Below are 13,703 nucleotides of genomic sequence, written 5' to 3' on the forward strand. Positions count from 1 at the left end.
CAATAGTCCACAGACATTTGGGCTGTTGGAACTCAATCATCATAAACGTATTGTCACTTTCTTTTCTTTGGTCCTTCCTCGGGTCTCCTGACGGCCTCACGACTCTGGCTGGAAGTGTTCGGTTTAGGTGAACGGTTTGGGATTTTTTGAATAGGTTTTAGGTGAACTAATGAATACACACGCACGCACGCACATACACATTCTCACCCACATACAAAAAAAAAAAAGAGAGCAATGATGATGACATGTCAAATCGGTAAAATTACCGAATGAACAATACTGAGCTCTCCGGGGAAAAAAATAAAAATAAACGTATTGTTTTTTTTCAAACATGTGTCTGATAATACATATATTTGAATTGTATAAAGTGTATTGGCCAACTTTTATTCGTCAGTGGTTGTTGTACCAAAATGCCTCATTTTAGTTATGGAACTAAAAATATCACATGTGAGTTTTTAGTATACTGTAGATTAAGAAAATACATGGAATATAGCTAAGGGGTTAGCTTCCTTTTGCCTTAAGTCAGCTGGGAAAGATTCCAGCTATACCTGTGAACAAGATAAGTGGTATGAAAAAAATGGATAGAGTCATCTGTCTTTTCACAGTCTTTATTATTGGAAACAGAGCAAGAAAAAGGTCTGAACTGCAATTGGGTCAGTCAATACTCTCAGTAAACTGCACACATTTTTCTTAAATGACAACCCCAAAAACCCAACACACGCTACACATGACCTTGAGACAGATGTCATTATATGAAGTCATGCTCCAAATGGCATTGCACTTGTAATATAAGTGAAGAAAAGCGTCCAATAATTGTCACATTTCCCATCGTGTAATTGAATTAATAAATTAACTGTAATATGTTACATCCATCTATCCATTTCCTATTGTCCTCATCTGGGTCAAGATTTGAGGGTGAGAAGGAGCCTGCCCACACACATTCACACCTATGGACAATTAAGAGGTCTTTATTAAACATGACAATCATGTTTTGGAAGGTGGGAAGAGCAAATCCACCAACCACAAGGATGACATGCAAATCACAGGAAGGCAAACCACGAACCTAATAGTGGGCAGACTACAGGGTAAACGTGTATGATACTAACAATTGAATGAAGTGGAATTTTAAATTACACCCCTCATGTATGAAAACAAAAGTGTATTAAAAAATATCACATCATGCACGAAACCAACTAAAGTTCCCTCTGCTTTATTGAGAACCACAAAAGAACTAATTTAAATAATTTAAACAACTTTAAATATTTGGATTGAACTGACGTTTACCAGTTCTACCTGAGCATTGAACAATATAAAACTGGGGGCAGGGGGTTTATATAAAAGACACAAAAACCTTTCAAGATAATATAGAAGACGAAAGGATTATTATTATTTTTTTAATCTAATTTAATTTACTGTATTTTTCCAGGGAGACCAATTTTTTCTTGGGAGGAACGTTTGTCAGGGAATCCGTGCACAGGGGAACTGTCTTCTCAGGCACCGGAAATGAGTGGAGTGACATTTGGATCAGTGCAACATTGGAGACATGTGAACGAATGTCAATAGGACTTACTAGTAGTTAAATCTTGGACGATTATTAAAAAAAATATCTATATCTATATTAACATAGCAAGAAACATAACGAAATAATGACGTGGGGTTGCCGACTTTTTCAGCGGGGAATCCGTCTGCTTTCTCTCCGAGCAGCAACTGAAAGGTGGCTAATGCTAACTTTAACATATTTTTGTTAGCTACATTTATTGCTACGATGTGTTTTTGTCAAACGCCCGTTCATTTCGTTTAGTGTCTTTGCGCCTTCATTTGAGAATTCAATGCAAAATAGTGTTGACTAGACATGTTTTGTTATCACGAACAAGATGACAAGACGCAGTGTCTGAACTCAACGAGGAAATAGAGAGAGAAAATGGATTCAAACATATTGGTCCTCTTATGTAGCTTATTAAAATACCCATCATTCAGTAATAGTAACTGAGGGGTAATGTTTTGAACCATCTTCAACTTGTCTTATGCCTCCTTTTCCAGCTCCATTCAATCAACTACTTGTGTCAGAACTTTGAAGACGCCAACATGGTTTGAGGAGCACCTCACAGAAGAAAACCAGCAGTACATGCGGAGGGAAACGGGCAAGGAATACAGACAACAGATTGCAGACAAACTCAACCCTCTAAAAGACGAACCATGGCAGCGACACGAATGGACGGAAGGTGGGTGTCTTGATAACAAGCCATCTTGTCTCCGTGTCATTTGTTCTTGCCGTATTTTTTAAATCTGGGTTTGTTTTAGGGAGTCGAAGAGTTGGGCTGGTCGCTGTGAAGTTGGGGATGGCTCCCCTGTGGACAAAAACTGGAAAAAGACTTGTCGTCACTATGCTGCAGGTATAAACAGAATCTTATTTAGCAGTTCTACTTTATTTACTTGGAGGCTTTCTTCAACAGTGATAATAATACATTTTTCCAAAACTGGGTTCATGTAAATCAGTAGTGGTTGTAGAACAGGGAGCCCTGCTGGGTCGATAAATGCAAGCTAATGGCTAAAGCTAATATCAGCAAAACTTGACTACAATTTTCAGTTGTGTAATGAACTATTGTAAATGTTCCTGCGATGCAACCTTTTTTCCCACTGGTGTGCTTTTATTTTGAAGACCAGACTTTACCGCTTACAGGATGTGTTATACAATTGTTGCCTGAGTTTTGCCGAGCAGTTTGAAATACATCTTGAATGCATTAGTTACGGCTCTTGCATTGGATGCTATAGCAACATTTTTTATAGTTACAGAACTGTATGATATTGATTTGGACCGGGGTCACAGGAGATCCGGATACACTGTTGTGTTGTATTGTAAATGAAGGATCCTTTTCTTTTCCTTTTTCAGGTTCAGGACTGCCATGTAATACAGCACATTTCTAAAGAAGATTTTGACGGACGCACCGCTGCTCTTATTGTAGGAGGAAAAAACGCATCACCATTCTACGTGAGAAACTTTTTATTGTCGTAAAAATGCATTACAAAGAGGTTTTTATCCTTGACAATATGTTTTAACGGAATGAAACAACAGGATGTACACACATTTGCTATCTCTGATTAATAACAGTACTTTAGTGCATTTGCTGTGTGTGTGTGTATTGGGGTGTTCTTTATTCTATTTTTCATTATCTTTTTTTTTTTACCTTCACAGATTGAGTTACATTGACTTAAAATTGATGACACATTGAAAAAATGATCTAATTTTACCCGCAGAAAAGTAACAGCTCGTTAGGAGTCAACGCTAGCGCATTATATCCTGTGATCTACGCAGCATGAATGCCTTCTCGGCCTTGATTGAACGGCGTAATAATATCGCTCTGCCCTAATGCACTCAGCCAGCACATTGTTCCTTATTATAGTTCTGGCCACATATCATGAGCGGAACAAAATCATATCAGTGCGTTATGGAAATATAACTAGATTATAGCATTGAGCTCCTATTGGGACTTACCCTGTATTTTTTTATGATGGCGTTCGCACAGTCAGGAAATTATAGTCACCCCCTCACCGTGCGTGTCAGTGGGTAGATGTGTGTGTGTTTAGTGTGTGACTGAGTTAGTCAGTTTGTCTGCCCATGTCTGTTGTGTGGAGGGGTGTTCAACAGGGTTTTTCCTATGTACAAAATTCAGAGGCGGCTACCTCCACCTTATTTGCTCGCCACCTCCAGCCTGAGTGACTGATCATGAATGAATGCTTTAACATGATAATAGTCATATTCTTATTGGAAATTCTTATTATTGAAACGTGGCATTATTATATGTTGCCTGTAAAAAATGAAAGTGAGTCAGTTGAATTTACTGAATACATGCACGTCATGGCGCATGGTCAGGATTAGGGATGTTCAATACCACTTTTCCCCCGACCAATACGCAACTCTTGAGTAGTCACTGCTATTGATACCAAATACCGATACCACTAGTAAATAAAATTCCCCACCCAAAAATGACAGATGATTTTACCGAAAGACCTATATATCCCAATATATAAATTTTCCTTACAATTGCATGAAGTTAATGGCAACTTTGTATTCATCTAATATCGTGTCGCAGATCGTAAAACGGTCGCAGGCGGCCGATAATGGTATCAGTCACCGCCGTGAGTACCGATACCTTAAAGTAAGACCGATACCGATACCTGGTATCGATAGTCACCTATCATAGTCAGGATGATACCACTTCTGCCTCAATTTGAGCCAGGGAAATACTTAGCTATTTTTGAATACCAATACTATGCACCGATAACACTCGTACTTTTCATACATGAAATAAAAATTAAAAAAACAAAACAATGACAGATAATTTTAAAGAAATATCTATATATCCCAATATAGCAATTTTTCTAAAAAATGCATGAAATTAATGCCAATTTATGATTCTTCTAATTTCTAGAGTCCTTAGGGCTGCTCATTTATGAAGAAAATATTCATCACGATTAATTTGGTAAAAATTGCAATCGATTAGGACAATCGTTTGTTTTTTTGGTACAAAACATATAAAAAATATTTAGACAAATACATTTCTTTGAAACGCTATAATTATGCAAGTTCCTTTTGGACCAAACAAGATTTATGAAATTAATCATTTTAAAATTAAAAGAGGTGCAAATAAATACATTTAAAAAACTCAAAATTAGTATTAATAATCTTTTCTTTTTGTTTACGATTATGCCGATTTTATAATTGTGGAGTGTAATAATTGAAATTGTAATTGAATTTCGATGAATTGCACAGCCCTACTTACACTGGTCCATCTGTCTTTGTGCATGTATGTGTGTTCATCTTGGTTCATATGTAGTTTGATTGATTGATGGCGTGTGTCTGTATCCGTTGTGTGTGTTTCTATCTGTCCCTGTGTGCCTTTGTGTTTCATTCCAACTGTCTAAAAGTAATCGAAGCTCAATAGATTTTACAGCTGCTTTTGTCCCACCAACACTGACACCCGCCGTTCATCTGGACGCTGACTTTGACGATTCTAATAAACTTGAAGGTCACTCAGACCCACTTATCAGCGCGACGGCAAGCGCTCAAGTGACAACAATTTATTGACCTCGGCGCTCGGAGGAAAGATGTTTAAAGTCACTTCTTCACGCCTAACTGTTTGCCGTCTTCTCCTCAACTGCTTTCGAATTCTTTTCACACTGGAGGCGCAGGCCGAGATTGTCGGAGTGAAGCGTAGTTGGCAGGCTGATTCTCAGGCAACAGAAGGAGAGAGAGCTTTTTTGGAGTGACTGGTCGGGCTGAGTAGAACGCGAGCAAATGTCAGACGCGTTGCCAAGTGTGTCTGCCCGTGCGCGTGCGTTCACTTGGCTCCCGCGCGGTCCTAACAGGCCCGCTGTCAGATTTTAAAATGCCAGCATCTGACTGCGGTGGCTCACTGCTGGTTCTTCTTCATTGCTTTATCGCTCCCCTCTATCCACACGTCTTAACATTCACTTTTTATGTGCTTTTCTATCCACTTGACTGACAGAAATCGGAAAAGCGAATGGAGTTGTTCATGAATGCGGGAGTGCCTCCAAAACAGAAAACCACCATTTTTAAAGTCTCGGACAACGCCATCATTAAACCTGGTACGCACGCAGCCAATTTCTTACAAATCACGTGTCCAAAAAGAATCTGAATGTTGGCTTCTGTGTGTGTGTGTGGGTGTGTGGCCAGGCACTCCTCTGTATGCTGCACATTTCCGCCCAGGCCAATATGTGGACGTCACAGCCAAATCGTAAGTTCAGCACTTCCCTAGTGAACCTTTGTCACGACTGCTGGGAAGTCAGATACTGTATAGCGCACTTGATTTCGGAATGCTCGTGTCTAGATAAGTTCGGTGTTTAAGTTGTGTAGTCCACATGTTTACATATCATTTTTTCATGAAACATATAAAAAAGGCTTCAGGCTGTTTATTTATATAAAAAAAAAGAAGAGAACTACACTTTTAACTCTTTTACTGCCAAAGACGTTAAATGACGTTCTGCAAAAACCTACGGAGGAGCGCCAAAGACGTTAAAAGACGTCCACCCATTTTTTTTTTTTTTTGGGAAACGGGTAGAGGGAACCCTAACCTCCGCATCTTAGGTGAAAGTTTCCATCAAGTCTGTTGTGCCTAATGACTATTTTTGGCCCCTAGAGGGCAGCGATGACTCTCTTTTGACAAGATTGGGTGGGCGCCAGTAGAAGACGTGAGGCGGGGCTAGCGTGTTGAGGGGACATTGGCTGAAGAAGCCCTAATGGCGGCCGCTTGCAAGCAGCTCACGGTCGAGCCGTTTTTTTCAAAGACATCGACCAACGATAAAGAGCACATTGATGACGACGATGATGATCATGGTGACTCCGAGGTTGACGCCGAAGTTGGAAGCGCTGACGCGGCGGCTATGACGACGTTATAAAGGTTCACGGGCGAGCGATGCTGACACCGGAAAAAACGGAGCACAACGCTCAGACGGACAGGGATGTGATTTTTCCGCTAATTCGCGGAATTCCGCTTTTTTTTTTTATCTCCCCCCCCAAAAAAAATAATCCGATTTTTTTTTTTTTTTTTTTTTTGTAGTTCATTGTGTATGCACATGACTCCGACAGATAACATATTCTGCTATAACAAAGACATTTGTGGTATGCTCTAATTTGAGTTACTTTTCATTTGGTCATGATACAATTATTTGTTCATGAAATTTGAACTCTTCAACATTATTTATGTGTTAACTTAGTAATCACATTAGTTAGATATGATGATATTCTCAGTGATAGTTTTTAAAAACAAAGGCAGTCCAATGTTTTTGAATGTGACTGATTTTGAGTTGACTAAAACTGCCATTTTATATGGGATAGTTCAATATACATTGAAAATTTATGCTGTTGTTTTGTCTATTTCTTTGTCATGTGAGTGCATTGAAAGTACTTAAAAACACGGAAAACCCATGAGCCCCCAGACCCCCGGCTAAATTTTCAGATAATTTCACTTTGGTCAAATCACATCCCTGGGCGGACGTTCAATCGGACGACAAAGAGTGCCCCAAGTCCAATGCATATTCATCGGAGGAAGTGTGTACAGTCTGCTACTTGCTATTTATTCCCCGGAAAAAAAGGCCGTCTAACGTTTGCACGCGAAACGCACAAAGCGAAAGTGAAAGTAAACTGTTGTGCGAGTCCAGCGGCGTCTCCTTGCACGCAGGGTAGTGTTACAAAAAGAAAAACTGTATTTGAAACATCCACATAATTGTAAGTAGTACCACAGTTGCACACATTTGTAAATAGTTTGTGAAATTGTTTTGTCAAATTGTTACACTGTTGAATGGAAATAAACGTATTTTGCAAACTAAAAACACTTTTTCATTGTTGGTGAAAGCGTTTTACAGAAGTAAAGCACTATTTAGGTGTTTGTGGCATCATTCATGGACAAAAAGAAGTGTAGAATTCACTAGAGTGCATGAAATAACATCGTTTCACAAAAAGCTCTTTTTCTCCGCTTTTTGTTTCAAAACAGAGAATTTCGGTGAAAGTAACCATTTTCTATTGTTGATTACTGAAGGACGGAATAAGGTAGAAACAAACTTTTTTTTCTGATGAAAGATGAGAGTCCAATCTTTCATTTGGTAGTAGGTGTGTTTCCATAGTCCAAACACAACATTTTCTGTGGACCTTGAAAGATCAGTCAAAATGCTTAAATCGGCTGGCACTGGCGACATCCCGTTTCTGAAAACGTCTGGCAGTCAAAGAGTTAACAACCGCTTATCGTTAGCTTAATGCTAACAAGAAATAGCATGTGTGTTGGAGCACTATGTCCCTTTAAAAGGGAGGTCAACTCCCCAAAAAATCTTTATAATAAAATGTTATGTATTATGTTATGTTGCTATTGTGTTTGTGAAATCCGAGTTTAGTAGCAAAATCCACCTGTTTTTATTGATCTTGGGGGCGGCCATTTTGCTACTTGTTGTCAACTGAAAATGACATCGCAGTTGCTCAGGTTCCAACCAATCACGGCTCAGCTTGGGAAAACAAGTCGGCCATGATTGGTCGTTGCCTCAGCCTGAGCAACTGTGATGTCATTTTTAGTTGACAGCAAGTGGCAAAATGCATTAATTTCCTACTAATTGATTAGTTGGGCATTACTGAGTGGAATTCCATCAATATCCTTTTTGGTGAAAAGTGTAATGCAGCAGAATGTGTACTGTGTGTGTGTGCGTGTGTGTGTGTGTAGTATTGGTAAAGGCTTTCAGGGCGTGATGAAGCGTTGGGGATTCAAAGGTCAGCCAGCCAGCCACGGACAAACCAAAACACATCGCAGACCTGGAGCTTCCGGACCCGGAGGAGTAAGACGCACACACAAATTCTATCCACTATTAAAATGAACAGTTGGGCTCATATAATCTGTTAATATGAGCATGTGTGGTTTGGATGTACTCTCAGGATCCAGGCAAAGTTTTTAAAGGGAAGAAGATGCCGGGTCAAATGGGCAACGTCTACATCACAGCTCATGGATTGAAGGTGAACACGTACACACACACACATACATAAAAATAAGGGCAGCTTTGACCTTGAACGTCCGTGATGGCAAATTCAGCGCAGTAATTTTCTCATTTGTCCGCCCTCTCTGACAACTCGCTTCCAGATATGGAGAGTCAATACCAAGCACAATGTCCTGTATGTGAACGGCTCCGTCCCTGGCCACAAGAACTGCTTACTGAAGGTAAAAAATAATCACGCACGCGCACGCACGTCTTTAAAAGTGAACTTTGAAAACCCACGCTTGGTCGTTGGGGGGGGGGGGGGGGGCAGACAGTGATGGGTGACCTTGCACCTGTAAAGGCGCATCTCACCTGTAAGGCACTGCGATCCATCCTCATTGACACCGTGCTATATCAGCATTGTGCGTGCGTTGACACGCCTTAATGATCTTAGTGATATCCACACCATCCATCTCCATACTCGGCAGGCCGGGTTCATCACGCTTGTGCGTGCACAGCCTATTATTTGTTTTGCAGGCGAGCAATAATGAATACAAATGCGCTTAGCTTTTCACCTCGCTCAGCCTTCTAAAGCGCACACGCACGCACCCACCTCCACCGGGATTCACTTCACATGACATTATCCCAAAGGGTACACATGCAGTTTAATAACATTTGTTATTGAATCTTTTGTTATTCTGTTGGGTCCTCGTGTCTCAGGCATGTGGTTTTAAAATGAAAATTACACCTTTTACCAAGGACATTTTTTCCCCCTGTGCGTTCCCCCCAATTATTATTTTTTATTTATAACACTATATAGTGAACTCCCATTTATCACAAGGGATATGTTACAAACCCACCTGCGGTAAAAATAAATAAATAAATCTGATATAACACAAATGCATTTACTACTTTAACACTTGTTGGTAAACTTATTAAATCACATGAGTAGTCCTTACTTCCTGTTGTCACTGCCACACTGTCAAAAAATTGGAGACTATTGTATAACATTATTTTGACAAAGTCTGGATCAGATCCAGATTAAAATTGGGTCATGTATTGAGCTGCAAACTGTTGAATTATTTTTTATTCTATGTCAGGGGTTACAAGTTCTCCGTCGTGGGGACAGATTTCCGTCATTTTGAAAATGAGACGGGTGCACCCCATAAACAAGTCCCCATGGGGGACTGGACTGCACGTTTGTTGTTTGAGATGCCATCACTAAACTGACATTGCTTTCACGCATTGAATGTATTAATACCACCTTAGAAATTCTTGAAAAAGTATCTAATTTTAATATCTGGGTGAGGTCTTAAATTTCACGCTGTGTGTACCTTCTTCGTGGAGAAGCAGGAAGCCAATATTAGGAGAAATTGGCGGAACTGTCTGTCTCTAGAGTGCAGAGTGGCATTGCGGACCGGACATGTCGAGAGTCGAGTCCTCCAATTTGAATGTCGGAGGGGAAAGAGGATGTTTTAATCGCCATTCACTGTTTGGAACGTACTCACTGAAGAAAAGGGAAAAGTTTGAACTGTCAGCGTGCTGCGGCGTCCTGCTACGGAGGAGCCAGTTGCTAACACGCTACATGCTAACGTGAGTCAGAGTTCCACCTTCTTTACATATTACGCACCGATTTACTATTTAAACACCGTATTAACAATAAAAATGTCAAAACTAGCGACTGGGATAAAAGTTCGTTTTTTTGCAGTTGATGTAACGCATCGTCATCGCCGTAGCTTAATTAGGTCATAATTACGGCGCGTGGGTGCGTGTTTGCGCGCGCGTGCGTCTTTGTGAGAGACGAAGGCAAGGTTATTTGGATGTGAATCTGTAAATGTTGCCTTCATAAGCGTTATTTGTCCGCCTTTTCCCCATTTCACACGTTATGACGGCAACAACTGCTATGGAGAAAGCAAATCTAGTTTCCTCGTGGGCTGAATAAATAATCTATGTATCTGAGGTGAACAGCTCACCATCCATCCATGCATTTAAATAGATTACACATGGATTTTTGTTATTCGCAAATAGTTGGGGTCCACTGTTACTGTCCAAGTTACATTATTTTAATAGTATGGTGATTGGATTACGTGAATAACTACATTTCTTTTTAACAAATAACGAGAAACTGTATCAAAAGAATACAATTTAAAAGTAAGCCTCCCAACCCTGCTTATATAGTGTAACATGACCAGGTATAGATAGATATTTTATTATACATTGATGTTGTCTTTTAAGTCTTGCTTGATTTTTATCCCTCATAATGCATCAAATTGATGTTTTTAAGTATGTATTAAGTATTTTAATTTTTTTGCATTCCCAATTACCCTCCTAGAGCGGTCGTATACTTGTCACATTTTTCATCCCCGATTAATATCTAAATATTATTATTTAAAAAGAATCTGTGTGCGCCCTGTGTTAATTGACCGCAGTCAATTTAAACATTTTTTTTTTCAGTCAAATGATTTTTTTTGTTTAGTTTTAAGCCTTGTTCTATGTAATCATGTCATTTCTGTAGAGTGCTGATTTTCTCATAATCTTTTTTGGGGGAGACTGGAATGGATTAAATAGCATTTCTATTCATTTCATTAGGGTATGTTGTTTTGTGATACAAATGATATACACTCTAAAAAGAGAATTGTTGAGATTACAAATTGAATTGTTTTAATTGATAAGTTTAATGAACTCATAATTAATTAAAATGAATGATCTCTTATTTAATTAAGCGTAATATATTCACTTTGGATTAACTTAGTTCAATAGTTTGTTACCAATTGAAGCATTTAAAAAAAAATTGATCAACAATTCAGTGTGTAATCTTAAATTGCTTCAATTGGTAACACATGGTTGAATTAAATTAATCCAAAGTGAATATATTAAGTTTAATTAATTATTATTTAACTTAATATATTTAATTAATTATTATTTAACTTAATATATTCACTTAGGATTAATTTAATTCAATTGTGTGTTACCAATTAATGCAATTTTTTAAAAAATTGGTCAACAATTCAATTTGTAATCTTAAATTGGTTCAACAATTCTCTTTTTACAGTGTTCGAGTGTGGCCATGGAAGAAAATAAACTCATACGCATACATGGAAGAATATAAACTCATACTCCAAGCAAGATGAATTGAATTTTGAAAGCGCGAGGAATTTTCATGACTCATTTTGTATTTTGTCACCAAAACAACATCCGTGGAAGAATGCCTATCAATATTTAAAAAAATAAATCCACCTTGACTTATTAAAAAGCAAATTAGCCCACATAGCCTCTTTTGCAGCAGTAAAAAAATGATTAACACTCTTCACACCATTAGAGAAGCCTGAAATGACAAATTAAAACGGGTATACACACAGATAAGGTAAATTGTGTACAAGATGCTACCACCCGGCTTAATGATGTTACACACCTGCTTGCATCAGTGAGCAAAGGATCTTCGCGCGCCATCTTCCTGCAATTATTTTGTGTGTGGAGACACACACAACAGAATGTCAAATGTTAATTTTAGTGCTTTTCATGCACATATGCCTTTTAATTTACACTGCACAGTTTTTTTTGTCATCCTTAGTTTTGCTGTCAATATACACTTTTTTTTTTTAGTTGTAAATATTTAGAAGTCTTATATTGTTTTGATCAGTTTTATTTTTGTAAAGTGTCTTCTGAAAAGCGCTGTGCAATTAAAATTTATTATTATTTGTATTATTATAACCCTTAATGAAAGAAAATCCCACAGTGGTTACAGAAATAATAACTTGACTCTGACAAAAGTGAAAATAAATGAAGAATTTAATAAAAATTAACCTATGAAAATTAGTCTGGTTCAATGGGAAAAAACATTTTGCAACAGACCTGGACAAAAAAAAAAAAGACATTCAACTAAGGTAAAGGTTGACAAGTAGTCACTGTGCAGTTTGGTGACATGGTGTGTACCACGCTAAAGGAGAAAAGAGGAAGCAAAGGAGGAAGTTGTTGCAGGAGATTATAGATTGACAAGCATGTCAAAGGTCAAGGCTATAAGACCGTCCTCTAAATTAATTGCTTGATGTTCCTTGTAACTACAGTTGCACAAATTATTTAGAAATTAAAAGATCCCCAGGACTATATATATGTATCAGGATCTGTGTATGTGATTTGTTCCAGGTGGGGGATAGCACTCTGCCAAACAGGTTTGCCACTTTGCGCAGCCCCCCCTTCCCCACCTTCTTCACGGAAGAGGAAGGCGACCTCGCCGAAGACCTCTACGACGAAGACATGTTCGTTCACTCGGAAGCGTCATTATCACTCGCCTGACTACACATTCGCGCACCCCTTAATGTTATTGTAAACCTTCAATAAAATGCAACGCAGTTGAACCTCTTGAGTTTCTTTCCCGTGAAACCATGGCAACTAGAAGTGATGTCATGAGAGGATCCCCAAGCAGAGAGAGAGAATGAAAGAAAACGGGAGTATAATATCAGCGAAGGTGCCAGCAACCGCAGACAGGAGGAAAATGGGTGTAAGCCATGGAAGTTAGCACAAAGGTGTTTTAAACAGGAAGGGCAAAGGTGAGCCAGCGGAAGGGCGGAGGCTGACAAAGGTTTGACATTTGTGCTTAAGAGGATAAACGAGGACATTAATAAATGTTGCAGCAGGAGGCGGCCGGTGCTTAAGCGCGCCTGTGTGTTTGTGTTCAGCACTATTTAAATGAGGAAACGTCCTGCTGCGACCCTGCGACTTCCTCCCTTGCACCGTGGGGACCCTTCAAATGAGAACCGTGGCCTCCAAATTATGCTTATCAACACTTGTATTCTATTCGTGGCCACCTTTCAATATTATCAAGCACGGAAGGATACCTCAAAACAACCATGGATGGGAAGTTAGGAAGATGTACAGAACTATACTTGGTTGGTATTTAGCTTTCCAATAACTATACACTGGTGCCTTGAAATAAGATTTGAACTCTTTCCATGGCCATACTCGTATCTTGAGTCATCTTTACTCATTAAAATTGTTGAAATGGGTTTTATGATGAGAAAAATAGCTCTGTTGCATTTAATTCAATATTTTGTGCCACATTTTTGCTTAAATTTGACATTGTGCTGCTCATTCTGTTATACTCATTCAAATGGGGTTAATATAAGACACACACACACACACACACACACATATATATATATATATATATATATATATATATATTTATATATATATATATATATATATATATATATATATATATATATACACAC

The 13,703-nt window shown here is 38.7% G+C and overlaps 1 protein-coding gene across 2 annotated transcripts in view; it reads left to right on the forward strand.

Moving 5' to 3' along the window:
- Nucleotides 1–1,464: 1,464 nt before the first annotated feature.
- mrpl3 (mitochondrial ribosomal protein L3) overlaps nt 1,465–13,703 on the forward strand; it is a 53,043-nt gene continuing 40,804 nt past the window's right edge. Inside the window, exons 1-10 of one of the 2 annotated variants that reach the window (XM_077549099.1) lie at nt 1,466–1,714; nt 2,041–2,222; nt 2,302–2,393; nt 2,891–2,989; nt 5,508–5,607; nt 5,696–5,756; nt 8,226–8,337; nt 8,435–8,512; nt 8,637–8,714; nt 12,616–12,827. In XM_077549099.1, coding sequence (XP_077405225.1) covers nt 1,647–1,714; nt 2,041–2,222; nt 2,302–2,393; nt 2,891–2,989; nt 5,508–5,607; nt 5,696–5,756; nt 8,226–8,337; nt 8,435–8,512; nt 8,637–8,714; nt 12,616–12,765 — 1,020 coding nt within the window. In that variant the 5' untranslated portion in view covers nt 1,466–1,646 and the 3' untranslated portion in view covers nt 12,766–12,827. Of the gene's footprint in view, nt 1,715–2,040; nt 2,223–2,301; nt 2,394–2,890; nt 2,990–5,507; nt 5,608–5,695; nt 5,757–8,225; nt 8,338–8,434; nt 8,513–8,636; nt 8,715–12,615; nt 12,828–13,703 lie in introns of those variants that run through there. The other variant, XR_013288964.1, reaches the window with a different exon arrangement.

Source organism: Vanacampus margaritifer, chromosome 17, assembly GCF_051991255.1.
Source record: "Vanacampus margaritifer isolate UIUO_Vmar chromosome 17, RoL_Vmar_1.0, whole genome shotgun sequence".
Classification (NCBI taxonomy): Eukaryota; Metazoa; Chordata; class Actinopteri; order Syngnathiformes; family Syngnathidae; genus Vanacampus; species Vanacampus margaritifer.